Below are 19752 nucleotides of genomic sequence, written 5' to 3' on the forward strand. Positions count from 1 at the left end.
AGGGAGTGTTGTGTGTATGGATGCTGATAGAGATGGTGGTAGAGGCAGATAAATTAGGAACATTTAGGGCACGTGGATAATAGAAAAGTGGAGGGCTATGTGTGGGGGAAGGGTCAGATTGATCTTGGAGTGGGTGGGCACAACACTGTGGGCCGAAGGGCCTGTACCGTGTTGTAATGTTCTGTTTTCTGGATCCCTGCAGAACTGCATGTTTAGCTTCTCCGGTGAGAAGGTGGCTCTGAAGATCCACAGGAAAAGAACTTGTCTCTCTCCTAGTTCTCCCATCCAGATACCCCAGAATTCCACGATCACAAACAAGACCTTTCCCTGGATTCGGTCCAAGATGGGTTCCTGGGGATCTGGTTGTGGAGAGGTTCTGGTCCCAGGAGCTCAGGTGAGCGTGGGGTAGCTCCCACCAACATTCGGAAGGTTCCAGAGGATCAGAGAAGCTGTTTTCACTGGGATGTGGAGTGAATGGGGGGAGGGGGTCTCTTCTTCCCCACCGATAGGAATTCTCCAGTGCCTCCAAATGGCCTGGGTTTCTTGTTACTCTTGGGAACAGTCTGGGAAGAGGGGAGGCTAGGTGCACCGTGAAGGACTGCCGGTGGTGGCAAAGTGCTTGAAGAGGAGTGGAAAACAATCCCGATGGAGGAGCTCGGCAGCTCAAGGGGCATCTATGAGGGCAGGACGGTCGACCCCTTGGGTCAAAATCCTGCTTTCAAACCCTGCACCCCTCCTCACCTCTGTGACCCACTCTTGCCCCTGCACCCCTCCACATCTCTGTGACACTCTCCCTCCCATCTTTATGACCCCCTCCTTTCCCTACACTCCTCCCAGTCTCTGACCCCCTCCTTTCCCTACACCCCTCCTCATCTCTGTAACCCCCTCCAGGCCCGATACACTTCCTTGTCTCTGTAACCCCCTCCAGCTCTTACACCCCTCCTCGTCTCTGTAACCCCCTCCAGGCCCGATACACTTCCTTGTCTCTGTAACCCCCTCCAGCTCTTACACCCCTCCTCGTCTCTGTAACCCCCTCCAGGCCCGATACACTTGCTTGTCTCTGTAACCTTTACCTTCCCGGCACTCCTCCCATTCTCGGTGACCCCCTCCCCTATCTCTGTGACCCCCTGCCTTCCTCCCCATATCCATCTCTGTGTCTGTGCCTCCCTTGCTCTACATTTTTGTGTCAAGCCTGAAGGGTTTCAATCAATACACTGACTATTCTTTTTTTCTCCCTCCTCAGATGCTGTGTGTGTATGTCTGCATGTGTGAGAGTGTATGAGAGAGAGAGACAGAGACACAGAGCAAGACAGAGACACAGAGAGAGACTATGCATGTATGAGAGTAGGTGTTTGTGCGTGTGTGTGTGTGTGTGTGTGTGTGTGTGTGTGTGTGTGTGTGTGCGCGCGCGCGCGCACCTGCGAGTGTGTGTGTGTGTGTGTGTGTGTGTGTGTGCGCGCGCGCGCGCACCTGCGAGTGTGTGAGTGTGTGTGGACGGTGTGTGTGGGGGGTGCGGAAGTGAGTGTGTGTGTGCATGTACGAGTGTGCGAGTGTGTGTGGGGTGTGTGAGTATGTGTGAAGGTGTGTGGAGGGTGAGTGTGTGAGTGTGGGTGCGGAAATGTGAGTGTGTGTGTGTGGGGGGGGTGCGGAAGTGTGAGTGTGTGTGTGTGGGGGGGGTGCGGAAGTGTGAGTGTGTGTGGGGGGTGCGGAAGTGTGAGTTGGGGTGCGGAAATGTGAGTGTGTGTGTGTGTGGGGGGGTGCGGAAGTGTGAGTGTGTGTGTGGGGGGTGCGGAAGTGTGAGTGTGTGTGGGTGTGGGGTGCGGAAGTGTGTGAGGGTGTGGGTGGAAGGATGGGTTTGTGTTTTGGCCCCTCCAAATTTCAGATCCAGGAGTTGGACGTGTTGCCCAGCTCGCTGCCGCCGGACACAGTGGAGTTACGGCTGCGGCCGCTCCAGTCCCTCCGCCAGGTCCCGACCCTGTTCCGCCGTACGCATCCTCGCAGTAGGTCGTGCAGCTGCCCGCGGAAGCGGATGCCCACGAAGGCGTAGAGGAAGGGGTTGAGACAGCAGTGCAGGTTAGCCAGGCAGCCGGTCAGTGTGTAGGCCAGGTCCATTCGCCGCTCAAAGGCGCAGTCCCGGTCCAGAGCGCCCAGCCGGTGCACAGTCTCCAACATGAGCGTCACGTTGTACGGAGTCCAACAGAGTAGGAAGGCCAGGACCACTGCCGCGATTACCCTCAGCGCCCGCCATTCCCGGCGCCGCCGGGCTCCGTTCGCCCGGAGGATGGTGCGTCCGATGCTGAGGTAGCAGTAAGCCATGATCGTCAGCGGCAGCAGGAAGCCGGTGGCGTGGTAGAAGCAGCGGAGGCCCACCACCCAAGCCCGGTTTCCTTCCTCCCCGTAATGATGCACACACTGTAGGGAGCCCCCGTTGAACGGCACGAGCCGCAGGTAGACGAAATCAGGCACGGTTAGCAGGAGGCAGGTCAGCCAGACGGCGAGACTGGCGACCCGAGCGCCAATGGAATGCCCCAGGTGCCGGGGCCGCGTCGGGGCGGAGCGCACGACCGCCAGGCGCCGCTCGAAGCTGATACACACGAGCGCGTAGAGGCTGCTGTAGAAGCTGAGGTTGTACAGCGCGCCGACCAGCTTGCAGGACACCCAGCCGAAGATCCAGCCCCAAGCCTCATCCACCGCCCAGAAGGGGAGGCTTGTAGCCAGAATCAGGTCGGCAAGGGCTAGGTGGGCCATGAAGACCTCCATGGAGGATTGCCGGCGGTGGCGACGGCCGCGTTCCGACAACACAACGACTAGCACCAGCCCGTTGCTGACAGATCCCACCAGGAAGACGATCAGATACAAGACGGACAGCAGCACTCGTTGGGAAGTCCGGTCGCTCCCGCCACCTCCCCCGTGCCCACTGGCGACGCACGGCTCCACGCCACAGGGCGCCGCGTCCTGGCAAGGGTTCCCGGTGAAATTCAGCCAGTCGTTGAATCCGTATAGGGTCAGGTTGTTCAATATGTCGGTATCCTGAGGGGGAGAGGGTTCAAAGAGTAAAAGTCTAATACAATGCCATATGCACAGATACCTGTGCGTAATGAAAAACTTCTTTTGCAGCAGCATCGCGGGCACACAGTATCAGAGATGAAACTTTCACAAGATAAAAACAACTTTACACAACTTTTACAAGAAAAACGCAATTAAAACAAAACTCCCATCTTCATATTTTGGCTTCTGTCCCTCCTTTCTTCTCAGTTCTAATGAAGGGGCTCAGCTTGTTAATTCCCCTCCATAAATGTTGCTTGTCTTGATGAGTTCGTCTGGCATTTTGTGTGTGTATTGCTTATTATTGGGTTTGTGCCTGGTATTCCCGAGCAGCACACACGAATGCTGGAGGAACTCAGCAGGCCAGGCGGTATCTATGGAAAAGAGGACAGTCCACGCTTCGGCCAAGACCCTTCAGCAGGACGGGTACCATGAGATGGACTCTTGTCCTCACAATCTCCCTCACGGTGGCCTTAACACCTCACTGTCTGCCGCGCTGCACTTTCTCTGTAACTGTAACACTCCATGGGTGCTTTTCTCGTGTTCTACCTGGGCACACTTTTGTAATGAAAAGGTCTGAAAGGGTGGTGTGCTAGACAAGGTTTTCACTGTAAAATGGTACACTGAACATCGAACATCACATTACAGGAACAGGCCCTTTCGCCCACAAAGTTGTGTCAAACTGATTAAGTAGCAATATATTTACTTATTAAGCTCCAGAGCGAAGTAAGCCTTTCCGGCCTTCAAGCCGCGCCGCCCAGCAATCCCCTGATTTAATCCGAGCCTAGTTATGGGACAACTTACAATGACCAATTACCTTACGAACTGGTACGTCTTTGGACTGTGGGAGGACACCGTAGCACCCAGAGGAAACCCCTATGGTCACGGGGAGAACATACAAACTCCTTACAGACAGTGGTGGGAATTGAACCTGGGTCACCTGTATTGTGAATTGCCAACTGCCCTAATCCCTTCTTCCTACACAATATTCATATCCTTCCATTTTCCTCACATTCACGTGCCCATCTAAATGTCTGTATTGTATCTGCCTCTACCACCATCTCAGGCACCCACCTCTCTCTTTGTAAAAAACTTGTCCCTCACATCTCCTTTGAAATGACCCGCTCTCACTTTAAAAACATGCCCCCTGGTATTAGACATTTCAGTCACGGAGAAAAGATACTTTCTGTCTGCTCTATCTATGCCCCTCATAATCTTATAAACCTCTATCAGATCTCCCCTCAGTCTCCACCAATCCAGGGAAAACAACACAAGTTGTCTAATATTTCGTTATAGCCTTTTAATCCAGGCAGTATCCTGATAAACCTCTTCTGCAAATCCTTCCTATAATGGGACGAACAGAACCATATGCAGTGACGATAATAAGCCATTTTACCAATTTATCACACTGAGGCATTGGTAAGGGTACTGCTGATGACTTAAGAACTGAATGGATGAAGGGAAGTAGCTGTTCCTGAACCTGGTGATGTGGGACTTCAGGCTTCCGTACCTCCTGCCCGATGGGAGCTGTGAGGTGTTGGCATGGCCCGGATGGTGGGGATCTTTGATGATGGATGTTGCCTTTTTAAGCAGCGTCTCTTGTAGATGCTACCGATGGTGGGAGATATGGGAGGTGATTCCCTCCGAAATTACTAAAGCAGATCATTGCATCATTGGTCAGCATCTTCACCACAAATCCTGTCCAAATCAATTGGTCTATTACTGTCACAGGTACCAAGAGTGAAAAACTTCGTTTTCCCCGCCATCCATACAGATCATTTCATCACGTCGGTGTATTGAGGTAGTACAAAATAACAGAATGCAGGATAAAGTGTAACTGCTACAGAGTAAGTACAGTCCAGATGCCCAGTCTGAGGCAGTCCCATTTGTCCGCATTTGGCCCATATCTCTCTAAATCTTTCCAATCCATGTACCTGTACAAGCAACACACATCATAGTTGCTGGTGAACACAGCAGGCCAGGCAGCATCTGCAGGAAGAGGTGCAGTTGACGTTTCGGGCCGAGACCCTCCGTCAGGACTCGGACAGGACCAGCAACTTTTATGTGTGTTGCTTGAAGTTCCAGCATCTGCAGATTTCCTCGTGTTTGCACGTATCTGTACAAGTGTCCTTTCAGTGTTGTTAAAATTCCTGCCTCAACTACTTCCTCTGGCAGCTGATTTCACATACCAAATGTGGTAATGTGGTAAATGGGTGAAAATATGGCTCCTCGGGTTGCTTTTAAGTGTCTCCCTTCTCACCTTAAACCCAAACCTTCTAGTTCTTGATTCCATAACTCTGGGAAAAACTGTGCACATTCACCCTACAGATGGTCCTCATGATTTTATACACCCTTATCAGGTCACGCCTCAGTTTCTTACAGTCCAGTGTAAAAAATCCCATCCTGTCCAACCTCCTTCCATAACTTAGTCCTTCAAGTAACAGCAACATCCTCATAAATCTTATCTTCACTCTTTCCAACTTAATGGCAGCTTTCCTATTGAAGGTCGACCAAAACTGAACACAAGTCTCCAAGTGCAGCCTCACCAATGTCTTGGACAACAAACGTGGCCTCACAGAAATAGCATCAAAGTACTACAAACCACAATGACCATTTCTGAATAGTAAAGTCATCATTAATTCTATTTGCCACATTACAATGTCAAAATCAAGTTTATTGTCATATACACAGATACATGTATGCACAGGTGCAATAAAAACATACTTGCAGCAGCATCACATGCACAGAGCATCATTCACAAAAAAACATAAATCATTCATAATTTTTACAAGAAAACACAATTACAATAGAAAAGTCAATTTTAGTGCAAAGTGATCATGGTGCTGCTAAATGGTACATGAGTTATGAACAACTTTTACAAGGAATAACAAAATTAGAATTTTAAAAAACTGCCTATTGTAGTGCAAAGTGGTCACGGTGTTGCTGTACTGAAACAGTGGTTAGGGTTATGCTGGTTTGTTCAATAACTGAATGGTTGAAGGGAAGTAGCTGTTCGTGACTGGGTGATGTGGGACTTCAGGCTTCTGTACCTCCTGGCCAATGGGAGCTGTGAGAAGATGGTGTGGCCCAGATGGTGAGGGATCTTTGATAATGGATGTTGCCTTCTTGAAGCAGCCTCTTGTAGATACCACTGACGGTGGCATTCTTGCTAGTTCAGGAAATGTGAGGAGGCTTTGGAGAGGGTCACCAGGATGCTGCCTGGATTAGAGAAGATGCACTCTTGGACAAACTTGGATTGTTTGCTCTGGAGTGGCAGTGATGGAGCGGAGCTCTGAGAGAGGTTTATAAAATTATGAGAGGCATAGACAGGGTAGATGGCTGGTATCTTTATCCCAGGGTGAACATGTCTAATACTTGAGAAAACATAGTTAAGATGAGAGGGGCTAAGGAGATGTGCAGGGCATTTTTTTAAACACAGAGAGTAGTGGATGCCTGGAATGCGCTGCCAGGGTAGTGGTAGATGTAAATACGATAGAGGAGTTTAAGAGGCTTTTACATAGGCACTTCAATGTGCAAGGATAAAGACATTGTGAAGGTAGAGGGAATGAGATGTCATTAGTTTGCTACAACTTCATGGGCAGAAGATCCTATTCCTGTATTATACTGTTCAATGTTCTATCTTCCATATTCAAACATCAAATGACAATATCACCATCCTGGTCCAGGACGTATTTAATCCACTGCAGAAAGAGCAGGAATATCTCCGTGGGATTTGGTATGTCACCAAAGACTCTTACAATTTTCTACAGATGTACCCTGCAGATCAATCTCACGTCTGGAATGGAGGCTCCAAAGCACAGGATTCCAAGAGGTTGCAGAGTGCTGTAAGTCAGCCAGCATAACCCTCCCCACCATTGAGGACATCTTCATTTGAGGAGGCATCCATCACTAAGGAACCTCACAATACTGGACGTATAGTCATGGAGCACTATAGCACAGAAACAGACCCTTTGGCCCATCTAGTCCATGTTGATTTGATTTCTGCATCGTCCCACCTCTCTGCACCTGAACCATATCCCTGCATGTTCCCATGCGTAATTTAAATTGAACCAGTATCCACCACTTGCACCACCTTCTGCGTGAGGAAGCTCCCTCTTGGTTCCTCTTAAGCATTTCACCTTCCACCCGAAACATATGACCTTCCATCCAGCCTGAACAAAAAGAGCTTGCCCTCTCCTCATTTCTATCGTCATGGAGAAGGTACAGGAGCCTGAAGAAGCACTCAGTGATTCAAGAACAGATTATATCCCTCCTCCATCAGATTCCTGTATGGCCCATGAGTCATAAGACCATGTCATAGGAGCAGAAATAGGCTCCCTCTCATCCCCACTCTCCTCCCTTCTTCCTGTCACATGAGTAATGCCCTGACGAATCAAGAACCTATCAATCACCACTTTAAATATACCCAATGACTTGGTCTCCACAGCTGTCTGTGGCAGTAAATTCCACATATTTGTTACCCTCTGGTGAATGAAATACTTACTCATTTCTATTCTGAAGCTATGCTATCTGGACCTAGTGTCATGGTCCGGTCCGTGAAATCCGTATTCCGGTTCAGGGTCCGGTCCATAGCTCCTTATTCCAGGGTTTCTAGTTTCCCCCAGCTTCAGTTGTAGGCGCATGATTCTCGTTTTGGGGCTGAGACATAAATACTTCTTCAAACCAGGGATTCCCTGCCGGACTGTCCTGTTCCCTCTTGCCTGACTCTCTGCCTGCATGCCCCGCCTGACCGTCTGCCTCGATGCCTCGCCTGATTCCACTGTTGAGTTCAATCGCCAATGCAGAGATGGAACTGTCTGTCGTTCTTCGGTGTTTGTCTCTTCTTGACCTCGCCTCTGTGGGGTAAGTCAGGCCGTTCTGCCGTTGCCCTGCTGGGGTCCTGTCTTGTCTCGTCTTTGCCTCTGTTGGGGTAAGTCCGGCCGTTCTGCCGTTACGTAACGGGGGTCCTGTCCCATCTTGGTGTGGAGGTGAAGTTGAGTCCCGATTTGTCTAAGTATAAGTCCCGGCTCTATGTCTCTGTCCTGTCTCATGTTGGTGTCGTATTGAAGATGAGTCCCAGCTTTTCGAAGGATAAGTCCTGGCTCCATGTTGATATCTGTCTCCAAGTTCCAGCCTCCGGGTTATCAGCCTCCACATTCCAAGCCTCAAGACCCCAGCCTCCAGTCCTGCAGTCATGTCATGTCCTTGCCTGGTTCAGGGGCCTGAGCCCGAGGCAAGACCCAGGTTCTGGGTCCTTGTCCAGTCTCTGGCTGGAGTCCAAGCCCAAGTCTGCGTTCTTGTCCCTGCTCCTTGTCTGTATCCTGTCACATCCCTACTCTAGTCAAGTCCTGTTCCTTGTTCTTCAGTGTCTGTGTCTTGCATTTGGGTCCATTCCTAATGCCCCCATTGTGTAACCTTGACTCCCCTACTGCAGGAAACATCCTCTCCATATCCACTCGATCTGGGCCTTTCAATATTCCGTTGGTTTATCCTCCCCCCCCCCACACATTCTTATCAATGTCATTGAGTACAGGCCCAGACCAACTAACACTCTTCATACATTAACCCTTTCATTCCCAGCATCATTCTGATAAAACTCCTCTGGATGCTCTCCAATGCCAGCACATCCTTTCTTAGATAAAACTGTTGACAATGCAGTCTGACCAATGCCTTATAGGGCCTCAGCATTACATCCTTGCATTTGTATTCTAGTCCTCTTAAAATGAATGCTAACGTTGCATTTGTTTCCTCACCACCGAGGCAACTTGCAAGTTAACCTTCAGGAATCTTGTGCGAGGATTCCCACGCACTTCTGATTTCTGAATTTTCTCCCCATTTAGAAAATAGTCTACACCTTTATTCCTTCTACCAAAGATCATACACTTCCCAACGCTGTATTCCATCTGCCACTTCTTTGCCCATTCTCCTACTCCTCTATTACGATAGATTATTTAAAAATAAATATAATCATTGCCTCCATGAACACATAGATCAAGTGGGCAGCTAGAGACTTTTTCCCGCAGAAATGGCAGATATGAGTGTGCATCATTTCAAGCTCATTGGAGGGAAGTGTAGGTGGGATGTCAGAGGTAGGTTTATTATTTTACACAAAGAGTGGTGGACGTGTGGAACGCCCTGCCGGGAGTGGTGATAGAGGCTGATACATTAGGGACACTTAAGAGACTCTTAGGCAGGTAAATGGATGACAGAAAAACGGAGGGCTATGAAGGGCTAGATTAATCTCCGAACGGGTTGACACAACATCATGGGCCCAAAGGCCTGTACTGTGCTGTAATATTCTCTGTTCTGTGTACTTTGCAAATTTGTTGAATACTTGTGTGTGGACGAACGACAATTCAACTAGAACTTTAGCTGTTAAAATGCTCTGCGCGGCAGCCCGTACGGAAGATCCCCAATGTGGAAGGGAAAGGCGGCCTTGTAGAAGGACTTCTTCTGGGATCCACACGCACCCGATCCACCTCCCCCCGCGCCCCCACCGCAACTTCCAGGTGGGAAGACGATCGACCGCCGTGTCAAGTCGGACCGGTGGGAAGCCGCGAGTGTGAGATATCTTGAGATTTGCTTTGCTGCGGGAGTACAGAATCCAGATCTAGTTCAATATCACTGGCGTCTGTGGTGAAATTTGTTGGTTTTCAGCAGCAGTACAATGCAATACATAATAGTTATAAACTATAATAAGAAATATATAATAAATGAAAATAAATAAGTCGTGCAAAAAGAGAAAACAACGGAAAAACTGCAAATTACTCTGTTACAAAAATAAATCATTTAAAGCGGGAATAGCGAGGCAGATTTAATGGGTTCACGGACCGTTTAGAAATTGATTTACTGTGTATAGTTCTGGTCACTGCTGCATTGTGTAATGAACAGTACACAAGATAAGCTTCTCACTGTATCTTGGTGCACGGTAGAGTGCGAGGCGATTACAGCTCGGGCTGCTGGAGTTCAGAGTTCAATTCTGACGTCGTCTGTACGTCCTCAGTGTTAAAATCGTGGGTTTTTTCCTGGGTGGTCTGATTTCCTCTCGCAGTTTAAAGGTGTACCAATTAGTAAATTAATTGCAAACACGAGGAATTCTGCAGATGCTGGAAATTCAAGCAACACACACCTACGCTCTGGCCGCCAGAGAAAGTAGGATCTCCCGGTGGCCACACATTTTAATTCCACATCCCTTTCCCATTCTGATATGTCTATCCACGGCCTCCTCTGCTGGAAAGATGAAGCCACACTCAGGTTGGAGGAACAACACCTTATATTCCGTCTGGGTAGCCTCCAACCTGATGGCATGAACATTGACTTCTCTAACTTCCGCTAATGCCCCACCTCCCCCTCGTACCCCATCCGTTATTTATTTATATACACACATTCTTTCTCTCACTCTCTCCTTTTTCTCCCTCTGTCCCTCTGACTATACCCCTTGCCCATCCTCTGGGCTTTTTCCCCCCTTTTCCTTCTCCCTGGGCCTTCTGTCCCATGATCCTCTCATATCCCCTTTGCCAATCACCTGTCCAGCTCTTGGCTCCATCCACCCCCTCCTGTCTTCTCCTATCATTTTGGATCTCCCCCTCCCCCTCCCACTTTCAAATCTCTTACTAACTCTTCCTTCAGTTAGTCCTGACGAAGGATCTCGGCCCGAAACGTCAACTGTACCTCTTCCTAGAGATGCTGCCTGGCCTGCTGCGTTCACCAGCAACTTTGATGTGTGTTGTTAGTAAATCAATTGGGCATTTTAGACTGTCCCACGGTTAGGCTAGATTAAATTGGGGACGCGGCTCAAAGGGTTGGTTTCATGCTGTATCTCAATGAATAAATAAACAAATAATCCAATACCAATACCTGCCATTAACTAGAAAGAGTACAGAAAAGATTTTCCAGGAAGTTGCCTGGACTTGGGGGCCCAAGTTACAAGGAGAGCTTGTGTAGAGTTGTATTTTATCCCCTGCCGAGTAGGACATTGAGCAGTGACCTGACAGAGAAATATAAGATCACAACAGGCACAGACAGGGTGAAACCACAGTCTTTTTTTTCCCCCAGGAACAGGGTGTTTAAAAACAAGAGGGCAGAGGTTGAAGAAATTCCTCCTCATTCCTGTTCTGAAGGGATGTCCTTCCATTCTGAGACTGTCCCCTCTGGTCCTAGGCTCACCCACTATAGAAAACATGCCCTTCACGTCCACTCTATCCAGGCCTTTCAACATTTGATAGGTTTCAATGAGAGACCCCTCATTCTACTAATCTGCAGTGAGTACAGGCCAGAGCCATCAAATGCTCCTCACACTTTAACCCGTTCATTCCTAGAATCATCCTTGTAAACCTCCTCTGGGCCCTTCCTTTTCTAGATACGAGGCACTAAACTGCACACAGTGCTCTATATGTGGTCTGACCACTGCATCATAAAGCCTCAGTGTTACATCTTTGCTTTTATATTTTAGTCCTCTGGACATGAGTGCCAACATTGTGCAGAGTCTGGTCTCCCTCCAAGAGGAAGGATGGACTCCCCATAGAGGGAGGGGAAGGGCTGAAGGGTTACCAGATCAATTTATTTATCCGGGGACAAGGTTAATCAGTTGAGGGTGGGACCCACTGTTTGGGAGAATGAGATACAAAACCCTCAATAGGGTAGGTGTGATGTGGGGAGGGGGGTTCACCCTGGCTAGGGAGTCCAGGACTAGGGGTCCCTGTCTGAGAATGAGGGCTCAGCAGTTTGTGTTGGACACAGGAGAGATTACTTCACCCGGAAGATCAGGGCAGCTTAATCTGAACAAAGCATCAAGTGTCATATTTCCAAGTTTGTGGATGATGTGAAGCTGTGAAGGATGTCCAGGGAGGAATATTGATAGGATAAGAGAATGGACAGGGCCATGGAAAACTGAAGCCATACGAGACAGTATATTTTTTAAATGTACAAAATCAATGTCAAGTTCATTGAGATGTACACAAGTCCATGTTCACAGGTGCAATGAACAACCTACTTGCAGCAGCATCACAGGATGCATTCAAGGGCCTGGAACTAATCCTGTCCCACTAGTAAAAGTTCCCCAATCCAAAAATTACCGTGTTGCTCCTCTTCAATCCTCGAATCACCTTGATCTTTATTTATCTGATGTACAGAAGGATCTTGGGTTCCCAGTACGTATGGAACGTAGAACCTAGAACATAGAGGAGTACAGCACAGGGATGGGCCTTATCCACAATGCTGTGCTGAACCATCTAAAAAGCAAACAAAAACACCCAAACCCTGATCCCTCTGACCTACACCATGTCCAGATTCCCCTATCTCGCTCACATGCATCTGCCTATCCAAGTGGCTCTTAAAATCCTCTAATGTATTTGCCTCTGCCACCATACCAGGCAGCACATTCCAGGCTCCAGCACTCTCTGAGTGAAAAACTTTCCCCTCACATTCCCTTTGCACCTACCCCCTCTCACCTTCAATGCAAACTGTCTGGTGTTGGACATCCCACCCCTGGGAGACAGATGCTCTCTGTCCACTCTATCTCTGCCTCTCATAATCTTATAAGCCTCTATCAAGTCTCCTCTCGGCCTCTGGTGTTTCAGAGAAAACAACCCAAGTTTATCCAGCCTCTTATGACAGCATCTGCCCTCTAAACCAGGCAGCAACCAGGTAAACTTCTGCACACTCTCCAAAGCCTCAAAATCCTTTCTATTATGAGGTGACCAGAACTGTCTGCAATACTCCAGATGTGGCCTAACCAGAGTTTTATAAAGTTGCAAAATAACCTCTTGACTTTTGAACTCTGCCTCAACTCAAAAGCAAGCATTCCATAAGCCTTCTTAACCATTGTATTGACCTGTGTAGCCACTTCATAGAGCTATGAAATTGGATCCCAAGATCTCTCTGCTCAGCAACATGGTGAAGGATCTTGCCCTTATCAGTGTACTGTCTCCTTGCATTTGCCCCACCAAGGAGCAACATCTCACATTTATCTGGGTTAAACTCCATCTCATTTCTCGGACCAAATTTGCATCTGATCTATATCACACGATGTTCTTTGCCAGTCTTCTCCATTACCCACAATACCACCAGTCTCAGTGTGATCCACAAACTTAGTAATCCATCCATCTCCATTTTCAACCAGGTCAATTATGTACATCACAAACAGCAGAGGTCCCAGCACATTGTTCAAAGGTCAATGAAAAGGGCCAAAGCATTGCTGATGATCCCTACCACCAATCCCAGAACCTCTTTGACCCACTACCATCAGGAAGGAGGTACAGGAGCATCAGGGCTAGGACTGCCGGACTGGGTAACAGTTACCTCCCACAGGCTGCCACCAATGAGATATTTTATTGACCTATTTATAGTGGAATATTTTGTTTTATATGTTGTGTGGGTGCGCCATGGTCCAGAGGAACTTTGTTTTTTTTGGTTGTATGTATGTACAGTGAGAATACAATAAAGTTGAACTAAAACTATCAAAGTACATAGATATCACCATATACAACCCTGAGATTTGTTTTCTTGTGGGCATTCTCAGTAAATACAAAGAAACACAATAGAATCAATGAAAAACTGCAGACAGCAACGACAAATGACCCATGTGCAAAAGACAATAAATTGTGAAAATACAGAGAAAGCAGGTGATATACATAATAAAAAATTATAATAATGGTAGTTCCTTGAAAATGGTAGACGGGGTGGTAACGTAGACGGGGTGGTAACGTAGATGGGGTGGTAACGTAGACTGACTGGTAACTTATACCGGGTGGTAGTGTAGATGGGGTGGTAACGAAGGCCTACAGCATACTTCCCCCCATTTGTTAGGGTGTTAGTTATATATGAGTCAAGAAGTCATTTTGCAGCTGTATAAAACTTCAGTTAAACCACACAGAGTGTTGTGTGCAGATCTGGTTGCACCTTCATAGGAGGGATGTGGGGCTTCAAACAGGCTGCAGAAGACCTGCCCGGATGAGGCATGTGCTACAAGAAGAGGTTGCACCAACTTGGGTTGTTTTCCCCAGAGAGGTGGAGACTGATGGGAGACCTGATAGAGGTTTCTAAGAATATGAGAGGCATAGAGAGAAAAGATCCTTTATCCCAGGGATGAAATGTTTGATATTAGAGGGCATGCAATTAAATGGGGGGCAGGGAGCGTTAGTTTAAGGTGTATGGTGCAGTTTTATTTCATAGAGTGGTGGGTACCTGGAATGAGCTGGAGAACACAGATACAACATCAACATTTCAGAGGCATTCAGATAAACAGGTGAACATGCAGGGAAGGGATGGATAGGGACAATATGAGGGGGTTGAGTTTAATGGAAGGGAGCTGGAACACTGCTTGAGGTCCTGGTCACCATGCTATAGGGAGGAGATCAGAGGGTGTGGAGGACATTCAAAGTCAAAGTAAATTTATTACCAAAGTACAGTGGTCACTTTGTTTTGTACACCTGTTCATGAATCCATGCCATGCTCTCCTCTGAAGCTGTATTCAGGAGGGAGGTGCAAGGGCCTTGGAACCCCACTATCAGGTTCAGGAACAGTCATCCATCAGGCTCTGCACCCAAAGGTGATAACTTCACTCACCCTAACACTGAATTGTTCCACAACCTCTGGACTCACTTTCAAGGATGCTTCATCTCATGTTCTCAATATTTATTGCTTCTCCTCCTTCCTCTCCTCCTTATTATTATGTTTCTTCGTATTTACTGTGAGTGCCCACAGGAAAATGAATCTAAGGGTTGTACGTGGTGACATATATGTACCTTGATAATAGATTTACTTTGAGGTTTGATGTAGATAGCTAACCAGACAATCATTCTGGCCATTGGCTGCAATTCAATGGTTAAAAGCATGCAGACATGGTCAAAGGGTTCAGTTGTTGCTCAGACCAAACATCAAAATGGGACAAAAATGTGATCTCAGTACTTTGACCATGGGATGATTGCTGGTTCGAGACGAGGTGGATTGAGTATCTCAGAAACTGCTGATCTCCTGGATTTTCACACACACAGCAGAGTTTACAGAGAATTGTGGGGAAAACAAAACAAAATTCAGTGACCAGCAACTCTGTGGGTGAGAGAGCCTCAGTAATGAGAGAGGGCAGAGGAGAATAGCCAGTTCGGTTCAAACTGACAGGAATGCGACAGCAACTCGAATAAGCACGCGTGGTTTGTAGAGGAGCATCTCTGAAAGCACAACCCATCGAGCCTTGTGGCCATGCATACACGCTCAGTGGCCACTTGGTTAGGTATATCACCACATACTGCCTCGAGGTTCATTTTCTTGCAGTCATTTACAGGAAAATAAAGAAATACAGTAGAATTGGTGGGGAAAAGAATACATAAACAAAGACTGACAAAGAACCAACCTGCAAAAGAAGATTCCCCGAGACTTTGCTCGGGACGGAACGGTTCCAGTGACGAGGGGAGAAGAGAGAGGCTGGGTCTGTTCCCCCTGGAGCGGAGGTGGGCAGGCAGGCCTGCTGCAGGTGGGATAACATTATGACAGGGAGAGACGGAAACTTCCCCCGTGGGAGAGGGATGTGAAACGAAAAGTTTGGGGCATTGGGTAGGAGGTGTTGAGCGGGTGTAAAGAACTTTATTTCTCTCACGGGGGGGGGGTGCTTTGGGATCTAAGTGCATTTCCTGTTAGCGTGGGGGTGGCAGAGACTCTCACCGCACTGGAAGAGTACCCGAGCGAACACTGGAACGGCAGAGGCAGAGAAGGGGATGGACCGAACGCGAGTGAACAGCATCAGAGTCGGTGGGGCACAAAGGGTGAAACCTCGACTGGATCGCAATTGTTAATAGCTGAAGGGGTAAAATCAAGACCCTCTGTCCTGTGAGTCACAACGTGGTTACAAGGACGGCGAAAGAGAAAGAGAAAACTGAACGGTATTCATTCTGAATGTTCGATTGTAGTGTTTGGAAATTTCTGACGAGAGCTTAGTCATATCTCTACTGTAATATCTTATCTGCTGTGGCTTTACCTGGGGAGATAACAGCCGCTGGCGTTAAACTGGTGACATATACAATCTGTGGTGGAGTATAGAAAGTGATGTCTGGGTAGACTAAACCTTCAGGAACGACGATAATGAGTATAGAACAGGATTTACGTCCTTTCAAGGGCTATAGGTGCACGTTGCAGAGTAGACAGACTGGCTACATCACAGCCTGGTATGGAAACAGAAAAAGCAACAGACACAAAATGCTGGAGGGACTCAGCAGGCCAGGCAGCATCTATGGAAAAGAGGACAGTCAACGTTTTGTGCCGAGACCCTTCAGCAGGACAGGAGAAAAAAAGTTGAGGAGTAGAATTAAAGAATGGGGGAGGGGAGGGAGAAACACAAAGTTGATAGGTGAAACGGGAGGGAGATAAAGTATAGAGCTGGGAAGTTGATTGGTGAAAGAGGTACAGGGCTGGAGAAGGGGATCTAATAGGAGAGGACAGAAGGTCATGGAGAAAGAAAACGGGGGGGGGGGGGGGGACCCAGAGGGAGGCCATCGGCAGGCAAGGAGATAAGCTGAGAGGGAAAAGGGGAATGGTGAGGTGGGGGGGGGGGCATTACCGGAAGTTCGAGAAGTCGATGTTCATGCCACCTGGTTGGAGGCTACCCAGACGGAATATAAGGTGTTTTTTCACTCCAACCTGAGTGGGGCCTCATGATTGACATAGCGGAATGGGACTGGAAAGTGGAACTAAAATGGGTGGCCACTGGAAGATCCCGCTTTTTCTGGCCGTAGGTGCCCGGCGAAGCAATCTGCCGAACTACGTCGGGTTTCACCGATGTACAGGAGGCCACATCGGGAGCACCGGACACAGTAGCGGATCCAATAGAGTCACAGGTGAAGTGTCGCCTCACCTGAAAGGACAGTTTGGGGCCCTGAAGAGCGGTGAGGGAAGAGGTGTATGTCCAGCAGAAGAAGTGGTACGAACATCGATTTCTCCAACTTCCGGTAATGCCCCCCCCTCACCTCACCATTCCTCATCCCCCTTCCCCTTCCCCTTTCTCACCCTATCTCCTTGCCCGCCCATCGGCTCCCTCCGGTGCTCTTCCCCCTTTTCTTTCTTCCAAGACTTCTGTCGTCTCCTATTAAATTCCCTCTTCTCCAGCCCTGTATCTCTTTCACCAATCAACTTCCCAGCCCTTTACTTCAACCCCACCCCTCACGTTTCACCTTGTGTTTCTCTCTTCCCTCCCCCTTCCCCAACCTTTTACATCTACTCCTCACTTTTTTTAAAAATCCAGTCCTGCTGTAGCGTCTCGGCCCGAAACGTCTACTGTACGAGTTCCTCCGGCGTTTTGCGTGTGTTGCTCGGATTTCCGGCATCTCTGGTCGGGGAATAGCCGGATTAATGAGTTCAGGAGAAGGAAACTAAAGGTCTATGGCCAGTCCTCATCCGAGGTGGAGGGTCGGCAGCTTTAAATTCCTCGGTGATATTATCTCGGAGAACTGTCCTGGGCCCGGTACACAAGCGCAATGACGAAAAAGCACGGCAGCACCTCTACTTAGTTACAGATTTGCAAAGATTCCGCATGAGAGAAAACTTTGACAAACTCCTGTAGATGTGTGGTGGAGAGTATACTGAGTGACTGGATCACAGCCTGGTATGAAAATACCAAGCCCCTTGAACGGAAAATCCTACAAAAGGTAGTAGATACAGTCCATTCCATCACGGGTAAAGCGCTCCCCACCACTGAGCACATCTACATGAAACGCTGTCGGAGGAAAGCAGCATCCATCATCAGGGACTCCCAGCACACACGACATGCTCTCTTCTCGCTCTTGCCATCAGGAAGAAGTACGAGAGCCTCAGGACTCACACCACCAGGTTCTGGAACAGTTATTACCCCTCAGCCATCAGGCTCTTGAACCAGAGGAGATAACTTCACTCGCCCCAGCGCTGATTCCACAACCTATAGGCTCACTTTCAATGACCCTGCAACTCATGTTCCCAATAGTCATCATTTTATTTATCAGTATAATGATGTTTTTTCCTTTTGTGTTTGCGCATTCTGTTAGCTTTTGCACATTGGTTGTTTGTCTGTGTTGTGTGCGGTTTTTTTTATTCTATTGTGTTTTTTCTCTATTTACTGTGAATACACGCAAGGAAATGAATCTCAGGGTACTATACGGTGACATATACTGTATGTACTTTGATATTAACTTTACTTTGAGCTTTGAAGGGGGAGAGGGAAGGTCGATCATTCGCTTTGAACTGGCCTCTCCATTCTGATAACGGAGCCACCCCTTCAGACACGTCCCCGCACCCCGTCTCTCCACACATCCCAAAGAGATGCTGGTTGGAACTCTCCTCCCTGGTCACTGAGCCGCGTTTGGTCCGAGTTCGCTTCCAGAGCGACGTGGAATGGATTGAACTCACCACGTAGGAACCTTCGTAATAGTTGTCCTCCATGGCAGACAGTTCGGCAGGGAGGCTCGTCGCGACTCTCAGTCAGCGGACTGGAAAACCACACACTCCATGGAGTTGGAATTCGTCGCAGGAATGCACTTTCTCGGTGGGCTATTCCGGTCGCAGACGTACCTCGTGGCGATCCCCAGCAGTGCAAGCAACTCAGGAATCAAAGTGTGTTGACGCAGCGCTCATCAGGTGGGTGTGTGAGAAGAGGGAGCTATGGACCGGCTCTGCAAAAGCTCTGCTCCCTACTCACGGCCCCTCCCACAGCGCGTCCTGTTCACCGCTCCTCCCACAGCGCACCCTCCTCGCCGTCCGATATTGGAACTTGACAGATTGACTCTATGAAACAGACCGTTCGGCCCGCCAGTTCTGTACTGACCCATTCATAACGATCGTGTTGCATTCTCACCAATATTGGAGTTGAGAAAAAGGACCGCAAAGGTAGTAATCTCGGGATTACTGCCTGTGCCACGCGACAGTGAGAGTAGGAATGCGATGAGGTGGAGGATAAATGCGTGGCTGAGGGATTGGAGCAGGGGACAGGGATCCAAGTTTCTGGACCATTGGGACCTCTTTTGGGGCAGGCGTGACCTGTACAAAAAGGACGGGTTGCACTTGAATCCTAGGGGGACCAATATCCTGGCGGGGAGATTTACGAAGGCTACTGGGGAGACTTTAAACTAGAATGGTTGAGGGGTGGGAATCAAATTGAAGATAGTAGCAGAGAGGAGGTTAGTTCACAAATAGAGAAACCTAGTAGACAGAGTGTGAGGGAGGATAGGCAGGAGACAGAGAAAGGGAGCGCTCAAACCGAAGATGTAGGGGAGAAGGAAGAAAAAGATAATAAAGTTGTTTTCACCATTCGGGATAAACAGAGAGTAAGAGGTGGAGAGTTTCTTAAGTGCATCTATTTTAATGCTAGGAGCATTGTAAGAAAGGTGGATGAGCTTAGAGCATGGATTGATACCTGGAAAAATAATGTTGTAGCTATTAGTGAAACATGGTTGCAGGAGGGGTATGATTGGCAACTAAATATTCCTGGATTTCATTGCTTCAGGTATGATAGAATCGGAGGGACAAGAGGGGGAGGTGTTGCATTGCTTGTCAGAGAAAATGTTACAACAGTGCTTTGGCAGGATAGATTAGAGGGCTCGTCTAGGGAGGCTATTTGGGTGGAATTGAGGAATGGGAAAGGTGTAGTAACACTTATAGGGGTGTATTATAGACCACCTCATGGAGAGCGAGAATTAGAGGAGCAAATTTGTAAGGAGATAGCAGATATTTATAGTAAGCACAAGGTTGTGA

At 48.3% G+C, this 19752-nt stretch overlaps 1 protein-coding gene across 1 annotated transcript; it reads right to left on the minus strand.

The window, feature by feature from the left end:
• Positions 1-1349: 1349 nt before the first annotated feature.
• LOC134341206 (C-X-C chemokine receptor type 3-like) lies at positions 1350-18656 on the minus strand. Its single transcript, XM_063039033.1, has 2 exons — positions 18412-18656; positions 1350-3030 (listed from the first exon to the last, which is right to left on the minus strand). Exons 1-2 carry the CDS (start codon positions 18442-18444, stop codon positions 1879-1881), a joined length of 1185 nt encoding a protein of 394 aa, XP_062895103.1. The 5' UTR covers positions 18445-18656; the 3' UTR covers positions 1350-1878.
• Positions 18657-19752: the final 1096 nt, after the last annotated feature.

This window comes from Mobula hypostoma, assembly GCF_963921235.1.
Source record: "Mobula hypostoma chromosome 8 unlocalized genomic scaffold, sMobHyp1.1 SUPER_8_unloc_5, whole genome shotgun sequence".
NCBI classification, from domain to species: Eukaryota; Metazoa; Chordata; class Chondrichthyes; order Myliobatiformes; family Myliobatidae; genus Mobula; species Mobula hypostoma.